The sequence below is a fragment of the Phasianus colchicus genome, chromosome 15 (genome assembly GCF_987193195.1).
Source record: "Phasianus colchicus chromosome 15, bPhaCol1.hap1.1, whole genome shotgun sequence".
Lineage (NCBI taxonomy): Eukaryota > Metazoa > Chordata > Aves > Galliformes > Phasianidae > Phasianus > Phasianus colchicus.
The window spans coordinates 13,497,545-13,522,959 of NC_143450.1; the positions used below are offsets into that span (position 1 = coordinate 13,497,545).

A 25,415-nucleotide genomic window follows, 5' to 3' on the forward strand; every position below is an offset into this window, starting at 1 on the left:
AACAAAACCTCTCCCAAACCAGCACCTTCCCCCAAGTACCCCACAGTAAGCGCTAATCCTAACCCCAACCCATCTCTTCCTCAAGGGTTCCCCTCCCCAGCTTCTTCCGCACCTCAGCCCCGCGCAGGGTCCCCACCCACGTCGGTGCACCCCGAGCACACGGAGAGCGGTGGGGGAGGGGGTGTACCGGGCCGGATCGTCCCCGCTGTGCACCCAGGGACAGCCCCGGGGGCGGGCAAGCAGCTGCGGTGGGGGGGGGAGAGGGGGCTGCCCGCTGCTGGGGGTGCAGAGCACCCTCTCCCGGCGCCGTCTGCGAGCAGCCACGGCGATTCGGAAACTTTATTAATTATTTTATTATTTTTTTTTTCCCCCTTCTGCCTTCCCAGCTGGGGAGGCTCGTCCCGACCCGACCCGTCCCGTCCCCTCCGGTGCCGCCGCTCTCCGCGGAAGCCGCCGCCCGTCCGTCGGGGGATGACGGCGCGCCCCGCGCCCCGAGCCTGAGCGCCTCCGGGCTTCCATGGGCGGCTCCGGCAGCGCCCTGCGCTGCTGCCCCTCCGGCGGCAAGGTAGTGGAGCCGGGTCTGCCGGGAGCAGGGCTGGGGGTTCGTGGGGTGAGGGTTTGAGGGAGGTGGGAGCTGGCGGGGAGATGCGGTTTGGGTAGGGGCTGGGAGTTTGCGCGGAGTTTGGTTTGCGCGGGGTTGGGGTTTGCGTGGAGTTGGGGTTTGCTGTGGGGTTAGGGTGGCGGGGAGCCCCACTTTGCTGTGCTGTTGAGGGTGATCCCGGAGGTCCCGGTCCCAGAGCAGCCACCTGCCTTGCTGCACCCGCGTGGGGGAGAAGCCCCACAGCACGTGGAAGCTCATATCAAGGGGTTGCAGCATCAGGGTAATGGTGTTAGAAGTGCTTATTCCACATAGGATTCATCCCCAGCTTGTTGCTTGCCATCCTCCTATAGCATCCCCCCATGTCCCACAAGTGGTTCCCCCCCTCCCCAGCCTTGTTCCAATGTACCCATCCTGCCCAAAGTTACACTTTTGCAGCGAAATGCTCTGAGTCCTCCAGTGCAGGGGTGAGACCTTCTGCAAGTTAAACCCCAGACATTATCATCCTTTTCTTTTTGCCACGCTCACACTCCTTTACCCCCCACCATTGGCCTCAGGGCTGTTTGTGAGTTGGATGTGCTGCGTGCCGCTGTCGATGGGTGCTGGATGGGCAGCAAGGAAGTTGGCACAGCCCCGCAGTGCCCCCATGGCCCTGTGCAGGGGGGCAGTGGGAACACACAGCTGAAACACTGCAGGATGTGTGGGGGGTGTGGGCATGGCCCCGCAGCCAGCAAGTGTCTTATTTACAGCACTCGAGAGCTTGGCTGCTTCTCTGTATCATGGAAAAAAACACTCTTGTCTGTGTCATGAGACCAGATGCTTCTGGGCTGGTTGGTGATGCTGAGAGCTTGCAGGAAGGGGGCACGGGGCAGGAGAACCCACAGCCCCACGGCCCCAGGTGCTTAGAGGCACACATGTACCGAAATGCGGAAATTTCAGTCTGCAGACACCTCCCTTCCTGCACCCGCTCTCTTAACTCTTCTGTTCATCCGCTCGGCTTGCTGCAGTTTGCACCCCACACAACATCCCCGCTGCTATGACTTAGGTGCATTAATTCCGAAAGCAGCACCAAAAATCCCCTTTATGGCCAAAAGAGGTAAAGGAAGGCACACAGCACCGCCACCCATGTCATCCTGCCCAGGGCACCACAGCGTGTGGTGTGAGACCGCCACCCTCCCACTGCTGATGGACCTGCTTTGAAGCACATCCCTTGGGGCAGGGGACCCCAGAAACCCCCAGGACAGAGGGGTCCCCACGGGGGGATGTGACTGGCCCCATGGCAGAGGTGACCTTAGGGTGCAGCAGCAGCCGGGGGAGGCATTGCTGGGCAGCCACATCCTCCCCAGCAGCAGTGACTGATAACCCTACAATTCAGTGATTCTGTGATAAGGCAGTGGGGGCAGGTGGGAGCCCGGCTCTGGGGGCCCCTTCCCCTCCATGCGTGCTCACTGCTTGGTTGGATGCCTTTCAGAGAGATCAGGGCTGAGGCTTGGATGCTTTCCAGGGCTGGGGTGAGTTTGTTTTGGAGATATAGGAACTATATGTAGCAGCGGGAGGCAGGGGAAGGTCAGAATGCAAAACGTGGGGCTGTCGGCGGCGGATCCGACTGTACAGGGGTGAGAATAACCCTGAAACAACCACTGCAGGAGAGCAGCAGAATGCAGGTCCCACGTACCCTGCACTGGGCATCTGCTGAGACCCAGGGAGGTGCTTTAGGGCTATCAGCCAAATCCCGTCCCCCCTCTCCACAGCCACTAAGCAATACCCAGCAGCCCAACTGGGATTTGAATGTTCATTTCCTGCCCCTGTGTGATTTCATTTGCTTACCACAACGTTGCGTAGTTTCGTTGCTTCGTGTAAAGCAGGAGAAGAGGAAGAAAACACAGTGCATAAAAGCACTGAGAGCTGAGGCAGAGGCCCACAACTGCCTGCAGGCGCATGGGTGCACACCTCGAGGTGCTGCAGGTTCAGGGGGAAACTGCTCAGAACTGACCCCGAACAGTGTCTGCTCCATACCATTAGAAATATTTTGTTGTAAGAATTTGGGTATATACATATATGTTTTAATTTCGTTTTAAGCTAGGGGGTGGTTTTGGCATGAGCCTCTCCAAACCTGAATGCTTCTCCAAACGTCTTCATGCTGAAACATCACAGAACCAGAACAGCAGCACCTGCAGGACATTCTGTGTCCCAATGCAAACCCCACTGCAGCCAGAGCAGCTCTGGGGCTGCTGTACACATGTTTAGCTTTCAGCCAGTTGGTTCTGGTTTTTGTGGTGAAGCTCTCCTCCAAGATAGAGGAGCACTCAAGAGCTCATTGAGCTGCAGACACTCTTTTAATTGCTCCCAGAGGTGCTGTCACCTGCAGCCTTAGGGCAGGTATTCAGATCTGGCGAAGCTGACACACTTCTCACCCCAGGCAGTGGTTTCAGAGCTGATGCAGTTGCCTGAAACCCAACTTGATGGGCAGCAAAGAGGCTCTGAGGCTCCATTCCACTGAATGTGGGCACAGAAGGGAGGGAAAAGTGCCCCAGAGCCATGCTGGGGACATGGTCTATGCACAGCCGGTCCCTGGGCATCACCTTTGTGGTGCTTTGAGCCCTGGGCTGCATCCCCCTGGCCGTGCCATGGCCATGCCCTCGCACAATCTTGCCTTCATTGTGCTTACATCTAAGACCTACTTCTGGAAGGTGTCCCCAAAGGCCTCCATGACCATTGTGCAGCCATGCAAGGCACAGAACATGCTGTGGCATTTCCACCTTGCACCCTTCCCGCAGCTGAGTCTCAGGCACAAGGAACCCTTTGGCAGGCGTGCCTGGCTCTTAAATCCCCATTTCCCATTCTCAATGTCCTGAAGGAGCAGCTCGGGGCTGGAGTTGTGCTGCAGACGGGGAAGAGCCCGACCTCAGCAAGCTGCACTCACTGCACACAGACACAGCGAATCCCGGCTGCCTCCACCAACACCATAGAAGGGCAGATGCAGTCGGGGCTTCCCAGAGGCTCAGCGTTCCTGGCTCTCTGGCAGCGCACTTCCCTGCAGCTGCAAAAGAGGGGCAGCCAGGGAACGGAGCAGCACCGCCTGTTTGCTTTGCTTTGCTTTTTTCTCCAGCCAGGCTACCTAATGGGATTTGTATTTGGTCACGGTGCATCCCAGGGAAGTTGGGATGGAGGAGGGTGAAAGGGACTCAGACAAAAGTTTTGCTGCCCCATCCTATTGTGCATATCATGTTTTTCTTGGTCAGAGGCAGCAGAAAGGCCAGCAACAGCAGGGAGCACCTGGCCAGGAGCTCAGCGCCTGGAGGACAGAGAATGGTGAGAAGGAAATGTCTGTCTCCATCGATGCACTCACTCCGTAGCATTGCTACAAAAGCAGTAAAACAGTCCCCACAAGGCTGATGGAGGCTCGGGGTGATGCCCCAGCTCCAGCACAGGAAGGGACAATGAAATCCCAGTGGCATCCCAATGGTGTCTTAGTGGCATCCCATCATCTTGGACAGATCGGCCACCCCCAGGGTAGGAGGCACTGGGGTTGCCTCCTCTCAGAGCCTGCTAACGTCATCCCAATTAGTGCTAATTTGCACTGAGTGTGTTGGGAGGAGGGATTTGTCCAGTGGAAGAGCACGGAGGGGCTGACACAGCGGGATGTGCCCGGTTTCAGCCCCGTTTGTTTTGCAGCCAATGGAGCCGGCAAGGAGCAGGCAGCGCTGGGGGAGGAGCACGGTGCGGAGGCTGTGAAACTGCTCCAAGGACAGGAGGAGGAGAGGCTGCGAGGAGCCCGGGGGGCAGAGGATGAGGGACAGCGAGGTGTCAGCACCCAGGTGGGTCAGGAATCAGGATGCTGCAGGGTGCACTGCTTGGCTGGCAGGGACAGCCTATGGGACATTCTTCTCCAGGTGGAAAAGGAAAAGGACCTGGAGCTGAAGGAGAAGTTTGATGCCCTGAGGAGGGAGCATGAGGAAACCCTGCAAGGTGAGATCCCTGGGCAGAGCAATGCTCCTCACAACCCCCAGCCACTCCCCAGAGCCTCTCCAGCTCATGTGGCGCTGTGGGACGTGGGGATGCCACCTCTGGTGTCCTCATGCCAGTGACACTCAGCTCTCGTTCCCCCTACAGAGCTCCAAAGAGTGCACGAGCAGGAGAAGCTGCTGCTGGCAGAGTCCCACCATAGGTCCCAGGAAGCCTTACAGGTACCCATGGGGAAATCCTCAGCCGTAGGAGGACCATCTTGGGGTCCCCAGTGCAGCCCTGGTGTTATTGGGGTGTCCCTGCTGGAAAAAAAATCCCAGCTGCCTCCTGCTTCTTCCCCTGCTGCCCAGGAGACCATCGCCGCGCTGAAGTCCCAGCTGCAGTCTTTCCAGGACAGGATGAAGCGGGTGGAAGAATCACTGCTGAGCAGGGACTACAAGAAGCACATCGAGGTGCTGGGATACACACAGCTGGTGGCCTCTGAAGGACACCCAACGTGCAAATATCCATGGAATCATAGAATGACTTGGGTTGGAAGAGGCCTTAAAGCCAATCCAGTTCCAACCCCCTGCCAAGGAAGGGCTGCCACCCACTGGATCAGGCTGCCCAGGGCACATATTGGTGTCAGGGAGGTGTCCTGTCCCTGGGAGGTTGGCACAAACTTCTCTGATGGACCCCACAACAGATGCACAGAGGGCACTGGGACAGCAGAAGGGGTGAAATGCCATTCCTGGGAGGTGTGTGGGCTGTTTGGGTCTTTCAACACGAGTGAAGGGCAAATCTTGGCACATTGAGTGTACAAAGCCACTGTGGGCATGAAGGACCCCAGCTGTGAGCACCATCCCAGTGGGGTCACACATGGGCAAATAAGCCAAGGTGGAAGCACCAAGTGCCAACCCTACTGCTGTTCTGACCCCCCTCCCGTGCCTCCAGGAGCATGGGAGCCCCAGTCCCTTCTGGGAGCAGGAGCTGGAGAGCCTGCACTTTGTCATCGAGATGAAGAATGAGCATATCCATGGCCTGGACAAGAAGCTGCTGAACCTGGAGAGTGTGGTGAGTTCAAGGGGGGTGCAGATGGGTTTTGCTCTTTCTATCTCTTGATATTCACCCGAATGCATCTCTTCTCCCCACCTGAATACTGATCAGTATCTGTGGCCGAATGGAGCTGGATAGAGCCTGGTTCCTCCTTTGGGGCAGGGAGGTGCCATTGAGATGGCCTCCCACTGAGCGCAGCACTGGGGGACACAAAGTGTGTGCTCCCCAGCCCCCTCCTCACCCTGGTGTTCCCCTTGCAGGCAGAGAGAAACCTTCTGCTGGAGGAGAAGGTGAAGACCTTGCAGCAAGAGAATGAGGACCTGCAGGTACGCACCCAGAACCACCTGGTGATGACAAGGTAAGCACACATCCATCAGCTTCATGGCCCGGAGTGGCACCTGAGGAGGCACGAGGGACACTGGTGGGGACGTGGGTCCCACAGCATTGCCCTTTGCCCACAGGCAGCTGTCAGAGGAGCTGCTGGCCATCCGCGGGGCGCTGGAGAAGGAGTCGAAGCTGCGAGAACAGGCTCACCACGAGAAGGAGGAGCTGCTGTACCGCGTGCTCAACGGGGGGGATGGCTGCCCCTTCCCCATCACTGCCAGTGACGTGCCTCTCATTGCCACGTAGCGCACAGCCCAGGGGGTGGCACAGCTGTGAGTGCCCCCACTCTCCAGGGCTGGCCCTTGGGGTGGCCCTGTGCACTGGAGCACTTCCCAGGACGCCTGCGCCTGCCTTTCCCCAGCCTCTGCTGCAGGGGGGGGCACACTGTGCCATCCCCACACCCCTTTTCTGGGGGTGAGCGGGGTCAGCTGGAACACACAGACGTGCATGGGGGCTGGCCCTGACCTAGCGCTTGGCTCTGAGAGTATCCAGCATCAGTGCTGCCTGGAGGTGGAGTGGGTATGGGATGTGTTGGTCCCATTCCCTGGGGCGGGCGGGCAGTCAGAGCTCCCTGCTGCCACCTCCATCTCCAGGATCAGCTCCCAGGGACCTTCCCAAGCCCAGGTATGACCCTGCTCACTGCCACACTACAGCCGAGCCCTGCCTGTCCCTGCTGCAATCAGCCAGCACCACCAGCTCCATCTTCTCTCCCAATGCTGGGTAGAGATGCACATCTGAGAACAGAGCATCCTCCCACAGGATGCCAGCAGGTCATGTCCCCCTGCTCCAAGCCAGGGGACACCAACAGAGCTGCAGGGCCACCACACACAGGTGGGTACAGGTATGGGCTGAATGCACACAGCACTTTCCCCTGGGCACACACGAGTGTGGTGGAACAGTCACCACTCCAGAGGCTGTCATCAGTCTGTCCCCTCCCTGGGGCTGTGTGGTCGGGATGCGGGTGTCTGTGCTGTGTTTGTGTGTGTGTATGAGTTGTGCACTAGGCCAACGTGCTACTGGCTGTAACAATGACAAGTCAATGAGAAGCAGCAGCCTCAAGAGCCCAGTGTCAGTGTTTTTGGGGACCGGTGGGGTGGCAGAAAAATAACAAAAACAGCAAAAAAGCTTGATTGCTTTATCCTCTCTGAACAAAGCTCCTTTGGCAGGGGCTTGCCCTGAGGGTTGGGGCCGCTCAGGGACAGCAGCTCCCTGTGCACAGGGTGGATGAAGCCAGGTGCTGGGGACCAGGCCATCCCCTCCAGCCCTCCCCGCGCACATGGGTGCTGCATCCCCAGCCCTGTCCTCCTGCAGCTCCCAGGGCTGGTGGTTCTCAGCACTGTGCCAGATCCCATAGCCAAAGTAAATGAGGAAACCTGGGAATGGGCAGAATAGAGTGGGGGGGCTCTCTGCCCTCTCCTCCAAACTCTTTGGGCCACGGATCAGAGGACGGGAATCTCCCGCTGCCCTTTCCTAAAAAGCAGGCATCTCTCCACCACTCACTCCCCACCAGCAGAGCAAAGCAAGGTGCAGGGCTTACCAAGGGCCATCCAGAGCAGGTACCGCAGCCATGCGGCCGCAGCGAGCTGTGCCATCAGGCAGCTATTGGCAGTGATGCTGAGCAGTGGCAGGAAGGGCAGGCAGGGAACCTGCAGCCATCAGGTCATGGGGTCAGCCTGGACCCCTTGGGGAAGCTGCAGCCTACCTGGGCTCTTTGTGCTGTGACTTTGGCAAGGGGAAGCCCACCCCATCACTGGGATATGGGGCTCTGAGGGGTGCTGCAACCCAGCCCCTACTGTGGAAATGGGTGCTCATGGGGTGGTTTGGCCGATGGGTGCTGCACTGGGGCAGGAGGTGCTGCAGGTGGTCCATCCCCCAGATCCCTTTCCCTACGGGAGGTCCCTGAGGCCGCTTTGCTCACCATGAAGGATGCTCTCTCCCGGCTCTGCGGCTGCCTCCAGACGAGGAGAGCGGCTACCAGGATTCCCAGCAGCAGCAGAACCAGGGCAGCCCCGCAGCCGGCCTCATGGGCATGCAGGCAGGGCAGCGCGGCACCGCTAAGCCCACTGACGGCACCGAGCAGCGCGGCTGCGGGGATACGGATCAATGCTTTAGGAGCAGCTCCCTGCGGTGACAAGGGACAGGGGGCCGGGGTGGGAGCTGGCAGCCCGGGACTGTCTGCGTAGCTTTTAGCATGGAAAGCAGAAAGAGAGAGAGGCTCCAGGAGAGGGCAGAAGGGAGCTCAGCATGTGCTGCAGGGCGTGACCCTGCCCACCCCGCCACGTCCCCACGGGTCCACCCACACCAGCTCTCCAATAGTCCCCATGCGTACCGATGGCCAGCAGAGCCCAGGACACCACGGTGTAGGAATGCGGGGTGGGATGGGGGGGTGGCCGCAGCGCAGCGTGCCACCAGGGCTGTGCCACCGGGACCTTCCTCACAGGAGCATCCTGGGTGCAGGGCTCAGGGCGGTACCTGAGCGGATGAATGTTCAACATCAGGCAGTGATGCTGTGTGCCCCCATCCCCCCCCAGCCCACCGTGCAGCCACACCTGAGCAGAAGCACACAGCCTGCCACCAGTGAGTAGGACAGCAGCGTGCCGAGGGACATGGTGTCCACCAGAGCCTTCAAGTCAAGGAGGAGAGCCAGGAGAGCTGCGGGGATGAGGAGCGCACCAAGGGCCATGCTCTCCCTGTGCCACCACTGCAGCAGGGCTCAAGTGGTGATGCTTCAGCCCCTGGGCACAGCATCAGCCTTCAGCACCCCCTTCTGAGTCTCCAAGAGACCTTCTGTAGGAATTTCCCAGCTCCTCACTTTTGGGTTCCTGGTTCTGCTTGGCTCCCCCCACAATGCACTGTACCCTCAGATGTTGCTCGAACCCATAGACAGGCTATAGGGGCTCTACTGAATGAGAACAACCTTGGTGGATAACAGCTAACTCAGCAGCTTGCCCACCTGCCACTGCTCCAGACACCAGCGTGGCCACCACTGGGCACTGACGTTTGCTGACTTTGGCCAGAGGACTGAAGAGGAGCCCATCTCGAGCCATGGCATACAGGATCCTTGGCATGGGGAACATGGAGCCCAGGAGGCTGCAGAGAGGGGAGAAAAGGGCAGTACATGGGAGGTGACACCCTGCACCCAGGGGAGCTCCCACTCTTTTGTATCATCTATGACCTCTTCAAGATCACATTGGCATGGTTGTCACCTCCCTTGCCATCAGATAAGGGCCAGCATCACAGGTGTGGTGTCCACAGGTCACCTGTGTACACCAGGACACCCGCTCACCTGGTGATGAGGGCACACAAGGACCCTACAGCCACAGCGTGCTTTGCGCTGCCCCAGCCAACATAGTCAAAAGCTACTGGGAAGGGGCTGGTGGTGTCCAGGAGGTGGTAGGGCATCATCAGGGTGAGGGCAGCAGATACTCCAAAGTATGCCAGGAAGCAGACAAGGAGGGAAAGGACAATACCCATGGGGATGGATCTCTGTGGGTCCCTCACTTCTTCCCCTGGGGAGGACAAGGTGAGGCTGGGGAATGGATCTGCAGCATCTACGTGGGTGCAGAAGATTCATCACCATAGTGGTTTTCACATCTCCATCTCCCTTGGCTCACCTGTGGTAGCAATGCAGTCAAATCCAACAAAAGCATAGAAACAGGTTGCAGCTCCAGCCAAGGTGCCAGTGAAACCATATGGCATGAAGCCTCCCATCCCAAAGACACTGGTTGTGTTGTCAGCCATGGACTGGTTCCTGTGAGGAAGAAGAGAAGGAAGAGTCAGACAGCATAAAGGGGTCCCAGGATGGGACTTTGGCTCTAAGGCGTATTTGTCAACAGAGCACGGAGAAATAAAGTGGAAAGTGGGATTTCCTAGGAGAGAGCATTAGGGGGCCACCCATCCATCCACACCCCTATGAAGGCAGCACTGGGTAGCAGAGCCACTCATACCCAGCCCCATGAGCTGCCCAGGGCAGGTCCTCCTCCCGCTGCTGCCAGTTGCTCAGGTCGCCCTTGATGAAGCCACTGGCTGTGATGAAGAGCAAGATGAGCACATTGAGGGCAGTGAAAGCTTTGTTGATTGTGGTGGACTCCTTCACTCCAAAGGAAAGCAGCCCTGAGGAGAAGAGCACAAAGCTGGCCGTGCCCTTGGGGTGACACCACAGTGGACATCACTGGGGATGGTAGAAATGAAGGACAGCAGTGGGATCCTCCTGCGCAGTAGGGTGGTGTGAGGTAAGCACATTACCTGCCAGCAGCACCACCAGGCACGCAGCAAGGACATCGGGATGCTCTGCCAGCCCTGCAGAGTTGATGGGGGCATGGGCATCCAAAAACCTCCCCATCCTCTTGCCAAGGAGCTCATCAAAGGTAGCGCTCCAGGCTCGAGCAACGCTGGCGGTACCTGGAGAGAGGTGATGGTGTTGACTTAGGCTCTGCTGGGGATACTCCCAATGGAGCTAGGCAAACCCATGGCCACCAAGCACTGGAAGGGTCAGAAGTGGCCTATACCGATGACATAGGACAGCAGCAGATTCCACCCAGCGATGAACGCCCACAGCTCGCCCACTGTCACATAGCAGTAGAGATAAGCAGAGCCAGCCATGGGCACGCGCGCCCCAAATTCGGCATAGCACAACCCAGATAAAATGGACACAATGGCTGCAATCAGGAAAGAAATAACAATACTGGGGCCGGAGGTGGTCTTGGCCACGTCCCCCACCAGCACATAGACACCAGCCCCCAGCGTGCTGCCCACTCCCAGTGCAACCAGGTCAGAGGGGGAGAGGCAGCGGCGGAGGCTGGAGGGCATCGAGCCGCCCGGGGTCTTCCTGCGGAAGAGCAGCATCCAGGTGGAAAGCAGGCGGTCCCAACACGGCATCTGCAGGACAGCAAAGAGATAGTGTGAGGATGCTGCATTGGGGGATGGCCTCGGAGGGCACCAGGGGGGACCACTGGCTGCCACAAGGATGCTCCCACTGCACCATAACCACACCATAACACATCTCAGGCAGGGGACCGTGAGCCTGCACAGTGATTCCGTGGCTTGCTAATGTCAGCAGAAAGGATGTCAGCCTTGCAGCAACCCCACACTGGTGGACATTGGTGCCCTGGGTGGTGCTGGGATCCGCAAGCCTTCCCCTGGGAGCTCCTAGGAGCACAGCAAGGGAGACCGCATGCCTTCACATTCCTGTGATGCTGCACTGTGCAGCATGGAGTTTGGTCCCATAATCTGCTCTTCAAGGGGCCAGGATCTCAGCCGGACACCCAGCCTGCCTTCCCACCCCATCCCCAGCTGCGTTTCCCCACGGCACACCACCAGTCCCACTCAGACCACTTTTCCCTGATCATTTTGTTTTAATCAGAAGGTTATCAAAATCTAAAACATCTTCCTGGTAAGACCAACTACTCACCCTGGCAATCCTTTAGGCAAACTTCTCCAGCTGCAAAGTGAGCCTCAGACAGCCCCAGCAGCATCTGTGCTCACCCCCTGGGCTTAAATCCCTTTGGGAACACCCTGATCCTCCCTCTGCCCACCGTCCCTGCCCTCCGCTGACCACCGCTCTGGCAGTACAATGGGAAATCTATGCAGAAATATTTTTCCCATAATGCCTTCCAAACCATACACACGAGCACACAATGCTAATGGGTTCAGGGACATTAGTGAGGGGTTTCCATTGTTTCAAAGCTGCTGGGGCAGGTGGAAGGGAGAAGCTCTTCCCTCCCTCTCCCTTTCCATGGTTCTATCCAGATTTGGGGGGTGCTTACACCAGCTGAGCCCTGGGGCTGCACTCAGGCAGTGACATCTCCATTGGAAAGGGACATCAGCAGGGAGGGGATAAAGCAAAGAAGTACACAGAGCACACAAAGCACAGAAGCATGCTCTAAGCCCCACATCCCCAGTGCACCCCTTGAGCACCTCTGGGGCACTGAGCACAGCGTGGCACCAGGAGGAGAGTGGGGCCATCGTCCTGCAGCACAGCACAGGCTGAACAAAGCCACATTTGTCACCCACGCAGCCTCACGAGTGAGGTCTCCAGCCACCAACGCCTTCCCCAGGGAACATTGCCCTGGGGGGAACAACAGGGCAGGGGGGAGCAGCATGAGTGGCTCCTGACAATAGGATGTCTGTGGTTCCCTGTGGGACAGCCAAATCCCATGCTGGCCATGGGCCATGTCACAGCCCACCTGGGGTCAGTGTTAGAACCTGCGGGATGCCAAGGGTTAGGTGTCAGCACCACGCATCCCAAAGTGGCCCAGCTTTCCTTGTGCTGCTGTCACAGCAGGGACATCACTGTAGCCTTGTGCTGGTTGGGGAAAGGTGCTGGCAGGGAGCAGGGGCTCACCTTGGTGCAGAAAAGGAGCACCGTGCAGATGCTCAGCCTGCAACTCCACCCATAGCTTTGCTGCAAGGTCTTTGCTCTGTGTTTGCAAGGGGAACAAGCAGCTCTCCCTGCAGCACCCAGCTCCTGCCTCACGTATGCCTGCAGCATCCAGCTCAGCATCTTGCAGCTTGCTCAGCACCTTAGCAGAAGGGGGGAAAAGCCTCCCTTGGCTTTGGCAGATGGCATCAGGGATGTGTGCTGCCTGCTCTGTGCTGGAGGGGGCTGAGTGCTGCAGGCGGAGATGTCCAGCAGAAGGAGCGGGCAGTGGGGCACCGTGTGTTACCTGGGAGAGTGGCAGCAATGAAATTTAAGCAGCTGAAACACTATCCCTGTGGTCCCCCTGCAACCCCACAGCCTCACACACCACTGGGGGTTCCTACCACCATCCCCAAGCTGTGGCAGGGATGGTTGGCATCGGGTCACCCCACACCGTGCTCATCCAAAATCACAGGGTTGGGGTGGGGAGGGTGGGAGCGCAGCTCTGACCCCATAGCCACGGCGGGCGGGGATTGGGGCCGGCAGCAGTGACGTTGTTAAGAGGGAAGGAACAGCTGCACAGCAAGGACGGGCACACGGCCACCAGTACGCCAGCAGTGCGCCTGGCTGCTCTGCTACCCAACAGGCCTCGGCCGTGCTGGTAAGTGTGAGCTGCCGTGCAAGGGGCGTGCAAAGCAAAGGCACCGCGGTGCAGTGCAAGGGGAGAGGGGAGGGAGGGGGAAGAGATGGTGAGGGATGAGAGATGCAAGCAGGGGGAGGACTGAGGGGACGCTGGCAACCAGCCCCTTCTTCTTCTTTTTCCTTTTTTTTTTCTTTTCCTTTTTTTTTTTTTCTTTTTCTTTTTCTTTTTTTTTTTTTTTTAACGTTATTTGCAAAGCCATTCCTTTCTAACAAAAGCTGGGGCTGCGCTGCTGTGGGGATGGAGGGATTTGGGGGCACTTTTAGGGCACAGACGTTGCTGCGGGGCCAGGGCCCATGGGTGTGTCCGGCAGTGGGGATGTGGCTTTGTGCGCTCTGAGCTGCACAAACAGCCATCACTGTGCCCTGGGACACCCACACCTGCCCTCCACAGACGGAAATCCCATTTATTTTATTAATGGTGAAGTTTTGTGCAGGGAAACGCCCCAAACGCACTTTAGCGCAGGGGACTTTTGGCACTAGGGTGTGGCAGGGGACCGGGGACTCCCCTCCTTTCCTCGATGAGGGGCACATCTGCAACATTTCCAAGCCCATGGAGCTCTTTTTCCTCCCTGGGGCAGGGTGAGAAGTGGTGGGTGTGCCACAGCCTCTGCCGTGCTGCAGTGACAGCCCCAAAGCCACGTTGTGGGCCAGGGCAGGATCCGGCCATCCGCACCGGGATTTTGGCAAGGGTTTGCAAGGGGCTGAGAGTGGCTGCAAAGCAGGGATGATGTAGATGGGACAGATGGTGTGCGTGCATCATTTTGGGCCACTTTTGGGCCATGGGCACAGAGCTGTCCATCATGTTGGGTTGGGGGCTGTACGGAGCTTCAGTCACTTGGGGAAGAGTTGGATCTGTTCTCTGGGTCTACACAGATGTGTCAGCCCCATGGTGAGCTCTGCTATGAAGGACAGCAGGCACACTGCAGGCACTGGGTGTGGCGGGGCACTCACTGCTGTGATGAACAGGGAGGACTCAGCCTGGCTGCTGCACGCAGAGAGGGAGGGAGCACTGTGCTGCAGGGCTTCCTTTGCTCCTAGAGAGGATGAAGCCCACATCCCCTGCGACACAGAGGGTCTTGAGAGGCACTGGAAGCATGCACAGGCCAAGGGCTGGGATCCGTGGCACCCATCTGGTGCACTGCAGCCCTGCTGCAATGCTGGGGCTCTCCCAGAGCTGAAAAGAGAAGGCACCAGCTCAGCTTTTCTGCAAGACTTCCTGCCCTGGCAAGGATGCTTGCAGAAATGCTCAGTGCCAGAAGGTGCCCTGTGGCACGGGCAGGGCCTCACCCTCCTCTGCTGTTTACCCTCACAAAGACATGGGTTGAAGCTGGGTGAATTTGTGTGCTTTCCCCCTGCTTGCTGCCCGGCTGGAAACCCAGAGGGGCCCAGCTGTGCCTTGTGCTTCTGTGCAACGTGTTGCAGAGGGAGGCCAGCACTGGCAGAGCATGATGGGGACGGCGCTGGGGCCAAAGGCTCAGATGGTGCTCAGGGACTCCTTCAGGGCCGCCCTCCATTTTCCAGCTGTTCCTCTCCCTCTAACAGCTTTCTCAGAATTGCCTGGGGACTTTCTCTGTGGGGGTGGGGAAAGCTTACATTGAGACAGACTGCAGCTATAAATGGTGCTGGTTGTTAGAAAACAACCCACTTGTTACCCTAGAAACCCCAGAAACCCATCTGGGTTTCCGGAGCTCCGCTCTGTGTGCTGAGCTGATGGTAGTGATGATTTGGTGTGCAGAAACCCAGGTGCTGCCTGGTCCAATACAGCAGCAGGGATTCCCCAGGCTTCCCTGAAGCCAGGGTGCCTTCAGGGCCACTGGGATGCACGGTCGCAGCCCAGCAGCACAGGAGCATCACAGGGCATGGCAAGGAAGTGGGATCAGCACTGCAGCGTGCTCCCCAAAGAGGATGCTCAGCCCATTTCCACATATTCAGCACTTTCTTCCTCTCCCAGGTTCTTTTCTGCGGCAGCAGGAAACTGTGCAGGCACACATCATCTCCACTGCTCCCATCTTGCTGCCAGGTGCCAAAGGAACTCAGCTGTGGTCACTCAGTGGTCACCCTACAGTGTCCTGGAGGGGACAGGAAACACCCAGCTGTCTGTTCTGGGAGACGGTTGCAGGGTTACCAGGGGATGCTTTGGCTCACATCTGTTTTTCTGTTCCCTCCTGCAGCTCCTTTGTGTCCTCATCCCTGCGATTCCCATGGCACCCAAAGGAAAGGTATAGTGACTGCACTCTATGGAGTGCTTGGGTGGGATGGGTTCTGGGAGGCCATGGGAGTGTTGCCCCCAGGGCTGGGATAGCAGCCCTGTGGTGTGGGGTCTGTGTGCATTCTGGTCTCTCCAGGCAACACCAGCAGATGGAGGTAATGCTAGCGGGGGGAACTGGGGGCAGCCAGGGGCAAAAATCCCTTTGGGACCACAGTGGGATGGGGGAGAGAAGTGGCTGCCCTGCTACTCGCCATTCCCTTTAGAAAACACACAGTTACTGCCTCAAGTCCAACAAACCACGGCATCTCACTTAGTAGTTGCCTCTGAGTGGGGAACTGAGGCACAGCGCGGGTGAGCATCGGTGGTCCAGAGCCCAAGCAGCTGCTGCGGGTGGGAGCGGAGACACGCTGAGAATTTTGCCTCCGCCCCACCAGTCCCAGCCTGGCTTATTTTTAGCTCTGAGATGAGTCAGAGGCTGGAGGAGGGGAGGTGGGGGGCCCTGAGCTGCTGGAGCAGGGGGACAGAGGGCTTGGAGGTTGGGAAGGCACAGCGGGACGGATGCTGCTTCCCTTCCCAGCAATGTTCTGCACCTCCTCGGGGTCCTGTGAGAAGCAGAGGGTGATGCACCTACCTCCTGCCTCAGTTTCCCTGATTCCCACCACACAGCACTGCAGCAAGGTGCTGGCCTTGCCTGCCATCTCTGTGTCACCCACCCATGAGATCCCAGCACCCTTCAGCCACCCTTGTCCCTTCTTGCTGCCTCTGGGCACCTCCCTTTCCCTGCATCTCCTTGTCAATGCCATGTGTGTGCTGGCAGCAGCAGGGTCTGGAGCTGCCGGGAAGTGGGGCTAAATGCAGCTCTCGGATGAATCAGCTGCAACACGATCTGCACCCATGCCTGCACGCCTCCCTTGAGGACAGCGTCTCCCCTCTGCAAGCCCTGGTCCCCAGCCCCACTCCCTTTCCCCTATGAAACTGCTAAAGGAATTCTACTGCTCAGCTCTTCCCACAGCAGGGATGTGTCCAGTTCCTTATACTACAGCGTTGTGTTGGTTTCAGATCTGCTTCCATCCCAGGTTTATGCTGACAATGTGCAGGATCTGACCCCAGACTCTGCTGGGGTGACTGACCCTAGGCAAAGTTAACCTGGGGACAGAAACCCCAGCCCCTGCTCTTTCCAGTCCCTGGCTCATTGCTTGGACCCCATGCAGAGCTCAGGCATTGTCAGCATCCTGAGGGTTTCCCTGCTCACAACAGGAGGCAAAGAAAATGACTTCCTTTTGTTTGCTTTGGGTCTGCACTGCTAATTCCCTGAATCCCTGCTGCTTTGCAGGGGTCCCTGCATTCAGGGGTCTCCTTGGAGCTTCTCCTTTCAGCTGCCCAAACCCTCTGAGCTGCCCCCAGGAGAGCCAACAGGACTGCTAACAAACACCTGGGTTAGGGAGGGCTGCATTCAGCTTAACCTTGGGCAAACAGAGAGCGGTGCCAGCAAAATACAAGTGGGAAGGTCACGGTCTGCAGAGACATGAGACACAAACAATTTATGCAGCATAGAGAGCAAACAGGAAAGAAAACAATTGGAAAGAAGAACAGTGTTTGGGTTTGAGGCTGAGCTCAGCTCTCCCAGCCCCAGGCAGGAGCCAGCCTCATTCTGCTGCTCCTCAGCCTTCAGTTCCTCTTCCCCCCCACTGAAGCACAGGTCATGGGCTGCCCTCCCCCTGCATCTCCTTGCTTCCTCCCTCCCAGGTTTACAGGGGCTCTGTGAAGGACTTCCCAGGCTTCAATGCCAGCCAGGATGCAGACGCCTTGTACAATGCCATGAAGGGATTTGGTATGGATGCTCCTTGAGGCTGTTACCCCAGGACCACCCTGATGTCCTTTAGTTGCCAACTGCATGCTGGGTGCCCCGCATCGCATCCCTTCCAGCTGCTTAATTCAGCAGCATGCCAGGATTGCTCCCGGCTCCCTCTCCCCTTCTTCCCCATGGCTCTTCTTCTCCTCCCACCCTGAGCCAGCAGCAGCTTTGGGCACGGTGGGATGGTGATGGTGAGCCCAAAGTGGGGTGGGACCCAGCCATGGAGCCAGATACAGCCTCCTGACTTTCCCCACAGGCAGTGACAAGGATGCCATCCTTGACCTCATCACATCCCGCAGCAACAAGCAGCGTGTGGAGATCTGCCAAGCCTACAAGTCTCAATATGGGAAGGTAACAGCAGAAATGAGCCTTGATTGGACCCCAAATGCTGCATCCTGCACCCTCAGGGGATGCTGCGCGGCCAAAGGCATCTCAGCTCCTTCCTCCTTCTCCTTGTCCTCCCCCAGGACCTCATTGCAGACCTCAAGTACGAGCTGACAGGCAAGTTTGAGCGGCTGATTGTAAGCTTGATGCGGCCTCCAGCTTATAGCGATGCCAAGGAGATCAAAGATGCCATTGCGGTAAGGGCAGAGCGGCCTCTGGGAGCCCTTTGGGGATGCCCCCAGCTCTCCCCGCTGCTCACAGGGCTGTGTGTCTGTGCTCGAAGGGCGTCGGCACAGATGAGAAGTGCCTCATCGAGATCCTCGCCTCCCGCACCAACCAGGAGATCCACGACCTGGTGGCTGCCTACAAGGATGGTGAGGGCTGGGGAAGGACAGGGTCAGAATTAAGGGGATCTCAGCTCCCCCAGCACTGAATTTTCCATCTTTCACTAGCATACGAGAGAGACCTGGAGGCTGACATCGTTGGGGACACATCGGGCCACTTCAAGAAGATGCTCGTTGTCCTGCTCCAGGTATCTCTGTCTGTCTGTCCAGCCTTGGCCAGTAGTGGGTGCTTCACCCAGCAGGGCTGAGCCCATGGCCATCCCACAGGGCGCCAGGGAGGAGGATGATGTGGTGAGCGAGGACTTGGTGGAGCAGGATGCCAAGGTGAGGCTCATGGGTGGCATCTGAGTAGGGTGGCATTGGGATGAGCCAGACCTGGGGCTGCAAAGCGTGCAAGTAGCACTCTGATTCAGGCTCTCTTCCCTCTCCCCATTCCAAAAGGACCTGCTGGAAGCTGGTGAGCTGAAGTGGGGCACTGATGAGGCTCAGTTCATCTACATCCTGGGCCGGCGGAGCAAGCAGCACCTCCGTATGGGTGAGCACCTGCAGGGCTTGGGCACCTCCTGCCAAGGCCACCTGCACGGACCCATGGGGCCTGACTTCTACTGGGGCATACTGCATGCCCCAGAAAGGACTGGGCTGACCAACAGGAGGGAGGGGGACGTCCAAGCCACTGGAACACCATACCCACAGAGTGTTTTATACCCTAAAGGGATGCTGCTCCACTCCTGGTAGCCCCAGAAGGGCTCAGCATCCAACACTCTACTCTCATAACGCAGTCTTTGATGAGTACCTGAAGATTTCGGGGAAGCCAATCGAGAGGAGCATCCGGGCAGAACTCTCTGGTGACTTCGAGAAGCTGATGCTGGCAGTGGGTACGGTGGTGCAGTTGGGTGGTGAAACCATCACTGGCATTGCTGGGGCTGCATGGTGCAGCACAAGCACCAGTGGGATCAGGGGGGTGGCTGTGCAGGGCAGGCTGCCATTGTCCCCCCCTTCACTTTGTCCATTTCCCCTGCAGTGAAGTGCATCAGAAGCACAGCAGAGTATTTTGCGGAAAGGCTCTACAAGGCCATGAAGGTGGGTACATCACCCCAGCCCAAGGAAATCTCCCCTCACTATGTCAATGAGTGGCTGTGAAGCCAGGACTTGTGTCTTGGGACCTCAGCTCTTCCCTACAAAGGATTCACCAGACTTGGGACTGAGGGAAATCCAATAGAGAGCCCCAAATCCAAGCATCCTTCCCAGTCTGAGTGGGTTTGCAGTTCCAGGGCTTGACACAAGGGATGCTCTATTGCAGGGGCTGGGCACAAGGGACAACACGCTGATCCGCATCATGGTGTCACGCAGCGAGATTGACATGCTGGACATCCGGGAGGTGTTCAGGACCAAGTACGAGAAATCTCTCCACAACATGATAAAGGTGAGGGCTGGGGAGTCCTGCTCTCCCAGTGCTGCCTCCCTCCCAATGCTGGGCATGGGGCAGCCCAGGTGCCAGGGCTCCAGCTCGAGGGACAGCTCAGGGAGCCCTTCTCCCTGTGCCATTCCTACGGCACCATCCTGTGACCATAGTGCATCCCTGTCATGCACTATCATCCATCTCTGCCCATCCTTCCAGGAGGACACCTCTGGAGAGTACAAGAAGGCTCTGCTGAAGCTGTGCGGAGGGGATGATGAGTAAGAACACCTGCCACCCCTTTTCCATCCATTCTTGTCCCTCTGGGGCTGGGTACAAACCTATGGTTTGGTTCCCTGCGGAGTACCCAGCTGGGTCTGATGACCCTGCAGTCCCCTTAACTCTCCCACCACTGATGCCACAGTCCCTTCCACTTGCCCCATGCCGAGCACATGGCGGCTGTGGAACCCTGGGGATGTGCAGGACGGGGTGGCTGCAGGGCAGGGTGCAACTCACTGTCTGCCTGTCCTTGCCATCCCGTTGCAGTGCTGCAGGTGAGTTCTTCCCCGAGGCAGCGCAGGTGGCCTATCGGATGTGGGAGCTTAGCGCGGTGGCCAAAGTGGAGGTCAGCACCCTCAGCCCCCACCCCTAGCCTCCTCTGCTCACCGCCAGCTTGGGAACCGCCTGCTCCCTTCTGTCACGGGGCACAACCCCGTGTCCCCTCTCTACCTCTTGCTGTGTGCCTTCTTTCACCTCTTCTGACTCTTTGGTTTTGGGCACGATGTCAGATCAGCGTAACCCTGCAGGGCTAGTCAAACCTGGCCCCACTAACCCGTCTTTCAGAAGCCTCTCTTACTGAGGCAGCAGCTCCTGCATGTCTGTGTGATGCAGCCTGCACAGCCCCGGGGCACTCACCCCAGAGCAAAGGTACCCAGGGCACAGTTGGTGGGACTTGCATGTGGCTGGAGGTACCTAGGACATAGGGGCAGGCCGAGAGATGCCCAGAAGCCTGGGAGCCCCGGTGCTGTGCTGGGAGTTGTGTAAGGACACAGGGCATGATTCCTTTCTGTGCCCCTCTCCTGGCCCTCAGCTGATGAGGTCTGAGTGCTAGGGGATGGCAAAAAGCAGCACACTGAGACACAGGGGGTTGCCTGCCACTTGCTCCCCTCTCTCTGCTGCCTGGCTATGGTTTGCCCTCAGATGGAAGGGGTGATGGTATTGGGGACATCCTCACCCAGCTCCAGGTGCTCGCACTAACCCACCACCTGCTTTGGCTTGGGCTTGCTGGGTGGCACTGTCCCTCCCTCCATCCTTCCTTCCTCCCATCCTGCTGCCTACGAGCGAATCCACACATTCTGTATCTCCACAGCTGCGAGGAACCGTGCAGCCCGTGGGCAATTTCAATGATGATGGTGATGCGCAGGTGCTGCGGAAGGCGATGAAGGGCCTGGGTAAGTGCACCCAGCCCCATGCTGACCCCATAGGAAGATGCTCCCCAACAGATCCCGGGGCAGGAAAATCCATGCAGAATAGCCCCGGGACAATAAAGCATAAGCTTTGTAGCTATGTAAGCTCCCCCTCCTCATGCACCAGTTTGCAGGGGGTGACAATGTGCATGGCTCTACTGGACTCTTGGAGCCCCTCACTTGCATCTCTGCTGTCATTGCAGGCACAGATGAAGGGGCCATCATCGAGGTGCTCACACAGAGGAGCAATGCCCAGAGGCAGCAGATTCTGAAGGCCTACAAGGCTCACTATGGCAGGGTACTGCTGGCTTCTCCCACCCTCATCCATTGCTCTGCCTGCGTCCTTCCCTCCTCAGTGTCATTCCCTCGCTGCAAGAAATCCTGCTGGGGCCTTCCCAGCTGCCTCCCTCCCACTTCCACGCATTTCTCCCTGCTGCTGCATTGGAATGTCCCTGCAGAAGGAGCTGGCAAACCAAACATCCCCTTGCTTTTGCAGGACCTGCTGGCAGACCTGAAGTCAGAGCTATCAGGAAGCCTTGCCAAGCTGATCCTCGGGCTCATGCTGACACCGGCGCAGTACGATGCCAAGCAGCTGAGGAAGGCAGTAGAGGTGGGTGTCATAGTGATGCCATCGGCTTCTGCATGCACAGACAGCACGGGTTTTGCTGCATGGACAGGATGAAGGCCTGGCACTGGGCGATGCTCTCTTTCAGGGGGCTGGCACAGACGAGAGCACCCTTATTGAGATCATGGCCACACGGAACAACCAGGAGATCGCAGCGATCAACGAGGCGTACCAGCAGGGTATGGGATGGGAGGGAGTGTGGGGAGCACTGAGGGCCATGCATTTCTCTCCCTTCCACCCGAGTCCCCTTTTCCTTATGGAATAAGAGCAGCAAGAGTCAGGTTAAATCCACAGCTCCTTCTGCCCCAGAGCCCCCTGGTTTAAAGCAGACAGCTCTGTGGTCCCAGCAGAAAGGCATCAGAGCTGCTGGGCTGGTCCCCACCTTCAGGCATAGAGGCATCTGAAGGATGACCACCACCAACCCCAGGCACAAAGAGACCCCATGGGTGGGTCACGGGGACAGTGGGTGCTGGTGGGTGGCAGGGCTCAGCTGTCCCCTTGCCCTCAGCCTACCACAAGAGCCTGGAGGACGACCTGAGCTCTGACACATCGGGGCAATTCAAGAGGATCCTGGTCTCCTTGGCTCTGGTATGGACAGCTCTCTTGTGAGGCATGGTCCTGCTGCAGGTTGTGGGGATGTGGCTGTGGGCTGGGAGTGCCTGTCTGTCCTCCCCTCACCTGGGACTTTCCCAGATTTCTTCCCCAAATCTCCATGATTTTTGCACTGACCCACAGGGCAATCGTGATGAGGGACCGGAGAACCTCACGCAGGCGCATGAAGATGCCAAGGTGAGAACCTGACAAGCTGTTTGTATAGGATCAAGGGCATTGCATCCTCAGGGCAACACATGGTGCTGGGCTTGGGTCTCTGCAAGCTGCAGGGAGAAATGGCAAGTGAAGGGATGTCAGCTCTCAGGACTGATTTCTGCAGCCCTGCCTGATGCCCTGGGTGATGCCACTCCATGCACATGTAGCAGCCTCAGGGAGCACCCAGCCAGAGCTGCTCTGTTCCTTGTGCACAGTGGCTGCATTGGGGTTCCACACAGCAATACTGAAACATGGACCTTCAGCTTCAAAAGCAGCTTTGGGCTGGCCTGCAAGAAGCACTCACCTCTTTGCCTTGTGCATGGGGAAGCACTGAAGCTTATGCTGCTTTGCACCTCACCAGGATGCTGCCCCAAACCATCCCCTGGTCTTCACTGGGTGGTGATGAGTCAAAACCAGACGGGGAGGGCTGAGAGAGCAGAATTGGGGTGCTAGGCCCACCGCCTGAAGTCCTGTTCTTTCAGGTCGAGACTTCTCCAAAGGTGATGGAGAGTTTGGTGGCTGCATATCCTGCACTGCAGCCATATCCTGCTCCCCTGGGTTGCCTCCCCATTCTGCAGCAGGATGACGCTGGGCTTTTCCCCTCCTTTCCTTCTCTTTGGCTTCGTTTGGCATGTGGTGAAGGATGGGGAGGGGCCCCTTTCTGGGGCAAGCATCGCTCTTTGGAGCCACAGAGCAAGGGGCCACCTCTCCCCAACCTAGCATCCCTGTCCTGCCCCAGTGCATTCCATAAGCATGGGGACAGCCTCGCTGCTGCCAGCAGAGGGAGCAGCTGCTTCGCTTCTGCATGCGCTGCTACTGCTGCTGGTGGTGCTGCTGCAGAGAAAGAGAGAGCCAGGGATGGCGAGCACAGGGATTGCAGCTGGACGGCAGCTGTCCCGGCGCCGGGTGGTGTTCTGCTGCAAAGCGGAGGTGGGCAGGCTGGTGTGCGCCAATCCAGCCCCAGCTCTGTCCCATTCTCTTAGTCCCCATCAGCCTGGGACCGAACTAAAGGAGGAGATGGGGGATTCTGTGATCAGCTCAGCCCTGGGGAAGCAGGGGACAGGTCATTTTGTGGGCTTTTGATAGACCTCCCTCACACTGTCAAAGGAAAGCGAAAGGTTGTGCAGCACCTTCTGATCCTGTTGTCTTCCTGTCTCTCTCTTTCTCTCCACCAGGTTGTTGCTGAGACCCTGGTGAGTGCCTGCCCTATTGCTCCTCAGCCTTGTGCATATTTCTGAGAGCTGCAGTCCATGGGTGCAGGGCTGGGGCTGGGGGTTCCTGCGTCTGGCAGCTCTGAGTTCCCTGTGCACTGTTGGTCATCCACCTCAAAAGATGGAAAGAATACCCTAACGACAAGCATTCCATTTTTTTCATAAAAACTGGAGAACATCACTTTTTCTCAGACATAATGCGTGGTTGTGCAGCTGGGAACCTTCACATCTAGGAAGAGCTGTCTGACATCTCTCCCCCTGCCCACTCCTCACTCTCTCCTCCTCCCGTAGAAACTTGCTGACGTTTCCAGCAATGACTCCAGTGACTCCCTGGAGACCCGTTTCCTCAGCATCCTCTGCACCCGCAGCTACCCGCACCTCCGCAGAGGTAGGACTGCCCCGCTCCTCCCTGATGGGGGAGATGTGGCACTGAGGGACATGGTTTAGTGAGCACGGTAGTGATGAGTGAGTGGTTGGACTTGATGACCTTGGTGGTCGTTTCCAACCTTAATGATTCTATGCCTGTGATTCTGTCATTCTGTGCTGGATCGTGCCTGTGGCACAAGTGCTCTGATCGCTGGGTGGCCCCATGTCTCCAACAGTGATGGGGACGAGGTAGTGGGAGGAGATAGCACAGCCCCCCATTTGGGGTGGTCGGATGGGGTAACCCAAGCTTGTCCCATGCTGTCCTCTATATTTGAGGCTTGGGTCTCCTGGGGCTGGGACGAGTGCTTGGTGCTGATCTTTCCTCTCCTTACCCCAAGTGTTCCAGGAGTTCATCAAAATGACCAACCATGACGTGGAGCATGCCATCAGGAAGCGGATGTCGGGAGATGTGAGGGACGCCTTTGTGGCTATCGGTCAGTGCAGGGCACCAAGCAGCAGCCCCTTTGCCTGCTTCCTCCCTGCTCTGGGGCAGGGGGACTCACAGCACGGCATGGGGTCGGGACATCTACAGGGCATCCTATGGGGCTATACCTGCACTCAGCTTCTCTCCCCTCTGTGTTGCAGTGCGGAGCGTGAAGAACAAGCCAGCCTTCTTTGCTGACAAGCTCTACAAGTCCATGAAGGTACAGATGGGCTCTCCTAGGGGAACAGGACTATGGGACTCTCTGGGACTCTGATTTCATCCCATGGTAGCAATGGGGCTTGGCCTCCAGTTATCCCCAAGGGAGCAGGGCTGAGCTCAAACCAGTTCTGGATTAGCAGAGACACAGGAAGCTCGTGTCATGCCAGTAGCAAGCCCTGCATATGCCCAAGTGGTGACTTCCAACTTGGGCTGTGCTGGATATGCTGAGAAGCTCCCATGCCCCTCTTTCTGGGTTTATTTGTTCGAGTTCCCCTCCACAGGGTGCCGGCACAGATGAGAGGACCCTCACTCGGATCATGATTTCCCGGAGCGAGATCGACCTGCTTAACATCCGGGGCGAGTTTATAGACCTGTTTGACAAATCTCTGTACCATATGATCGAGGTAAGGGGAGGGGGGCACCCCACTTAACTCAGCACTTTTTTTGGCCAAGCCATAATCTGAGGATCCGGGGGCAGAAAGCACTGAGCCAGATGTCCTCTTGCAGAAGGACACCTCCGGTGACTATTGCAAGGCTCTGCTGGCCCTGTGTGGGGGGGATGACTAGGAGGCCAGGCCAGCCTTGACGTCATGTCTGAGCCAGCACGTGCACACCCACCGCCTGGATGTCACTGCAGCTTCAGGGGCTTTGGGGGACGCGGGGGTCCTGCGGAGCACAGCTCGTTTCGCACCGGAGAGCAGCACCGCATTGCGGGAGGGGGACACATGGGGAGGGGACTACATGGGAGGGATTACTGTCTGTCTCAGTGCAAATGCATACACAAATGTGCCACTAGCCCAGGAATTTATCCATATCAGAAAGATGGTTTTAAATCTCATGAATAAAACCTTACTGTTGCTGACCTTGGGGTGAGACCTGTCCATTTGTTCATAGAATCGTTTGAATTGGAAGGGATCCTTAAAAGCCATCTAGTCTGACTTCCGTGCAATGAACAGGGACACCTACAGCTCAATCAGGAGCTCGGAGCCCTGTCCAGTCTGACCTT

At 57.8% G+C, this 25,415-nt stretch overlaps 3 protein-coding genes across 5 annotated transcripts; 2 read left to right on the forward strand and 1 right to left on the reverse strand.

The window, feature by feature from the left end:
* Positions 1-385: 385 nt before the first annotated feature.
* CCDC69 (coiled-coil domain containing 69) lies at positions 386-7,042 on the forward strand. 2 transcript variants are annotated; one of them, XM_090150818.1, is made up of 9 exons: positions 386-565; positions 3,841-3,910; positions 4,274-4,418; positions 4,500-4,567; positions 4,712-4,785; positions 4,915-5,016; positions 5,498-5,617; positions 5,860-5,957; positions 6,061-7,042. In XM_090150818.1, exons 1-9 carry the CDS (start codon positions 518-520, stop codon positions 6,227-6,229), a joined length of 894 nt encoding a protein of 297 aa, XP_090006944.1. In that variant the 5' UTR covers positions 386-517; the 3' UTR covers positions 6,230-7,042. The 2 variants fall into 2 exon arrangements, with proteins under 2 accessions (XP_090006944.1, XP_031454115.1); XM_031598255.2 differs by having other exon boundaries at positions 4,274-4,416; positions 4,492-4,567.
* LOC116232137 (cationic amino acid transporter 2-like) lies at positions 6,449-11,295 on the reverse strand. The gene is made up of 12 exons (XM_031598257.2): positions 10,492-11,295; positions 10,229-10,384; positions 9,931-10,096; positions 9,598-9,734; positions 9,270-9,492; positions 8,937-9,073; positions 8,533-8,635; positions 8,313-8,455; positions 7,902-8,068; positions 7,521-7,629; positions 6,887-7,356; positions 6,449-6,487 (listed from the first exon to the last, which is right to left on the reverse strand). The coding sequence occupies exons 1-12, from the start codon at positions 10,976-10,978 to the stop codon at positions 6,449-6,451; spliced, it is 2,337 nt and encodes a 778-aa protein (XP_031454117.2). The 5' UTR covers positions 10,979-11,295.
* A 1,559-nt stretch (positions 11,296-12,854) lies between these two features.
* On the forward strand, positions 12,855-25,271 carry ANXA6 (annexin A6). Of its 2 annotated transcripts, XM_031598258.2 has the most exons (26): positions 12,855-13,002; positions 15,215-15,262; positions 16,999-17,083; positions 17,364-17,458; positions 17,575-17,688; positions 17,775-17,865; positions 17,944-18,023; positions 18,103-18,159; positions 18,277-18,370; positions 18,615-18,710; positions 18,857-18,915; positions 19,136-19,258; positions 19,454-19,512; positions 19,778-19,856; positions 20,601-20,682; positions 20,901-20,995; positions 21,194-21,307; positions 21,411-21,501; positions 21,831-21,910; positions 22,058-22,111; positions 23,305-23,322; positions 23,632-23,728; positions 24,105-24,200; positions 24,352-24,410; positions 24,691-24,813; positions 24,917-25,271. In XM_031598258.2, the coding sequence occupies exons 2-26, from the start codon at positions 15,245-15,247 to the stop codon at positions 24,974-24,976; spliced, it is 2,019 nt and encodes a 672-aa protein (XP_031454118.2). In that variant the 5' UTR covers positions 12,855-13,002; positions 15,215-15,244; the 3' UTR covers positions 24,977-25,271. The 2 variants fall into 2 exon arrangements, with proteins under 2 accessions (XP_031454118.2, XP_031454120.2); XM_031598260.2 differs by lacking the exon at positions 23,305-23,322.
* The last annotated feature ends 144 nt before the right edge of the window (positions 25,272-25,415 follow it).

Coding starts and splice junctions, on each gene's coding strand:
- ANXA6 (XM_031598258.2), top strand. Junction 21,308..21,410: donor AGCTGAGGAAGGCAGTAGAG/GTGGGTGTCATA, acceptor GCTCTCTTTCAG/GGGGCTGGCACAGACGAGAG. Junction 24,201..24,351: donor GGACGCCTTTGTGGCTATCG/GTCAGTGCAGGG, acceptor TCTGTGTTGCAG/TGCGGAGCGTGAAGAACAAG.
- LOC116232137 (XM_031598257.2), bottom strand. CDS start 10,978: ATGGTGTGGTTATGGTGCAGTGGGAGCATCCTTGTGGCAGCCAGTGGT. Junction 9,735..9,930: donor TGGGCAGCTCATGGGGCTGG/GTATGAGTGGCT, acceptor TCTTCCTCACAG/GAACCAGTCCATGGCTGACA. Junction 8,636..8,936: donor GGTGTCTGGAGCAGTGGCAG/GTGGGCAAGCTG, acceptor TCATCCCCGCAG/CTCTCCTGGCTCTCCTCCTT.
- CCDC69 (XM_031598255.2), top strand. CDS start 518: ATGGGCGGCTCCGGCAGCGCCCTGCGCTGCTGCCCCTCCGGCGGCAAG. Junction 4,786..4,914: donor GGTCCCAGGAAGCCTTACAG/GTACCCATGGGG, acceptor CCTGCTGCCCAG/GAGACCATCGCCGCGCTGAA. Junction 5,958..6,060: donor AACCACCTGGTGATGACAAG/GTAAGCACACAT, acceptor CTTTGCCCACAG/GCAGCTGTCAGAGGAGCTGC.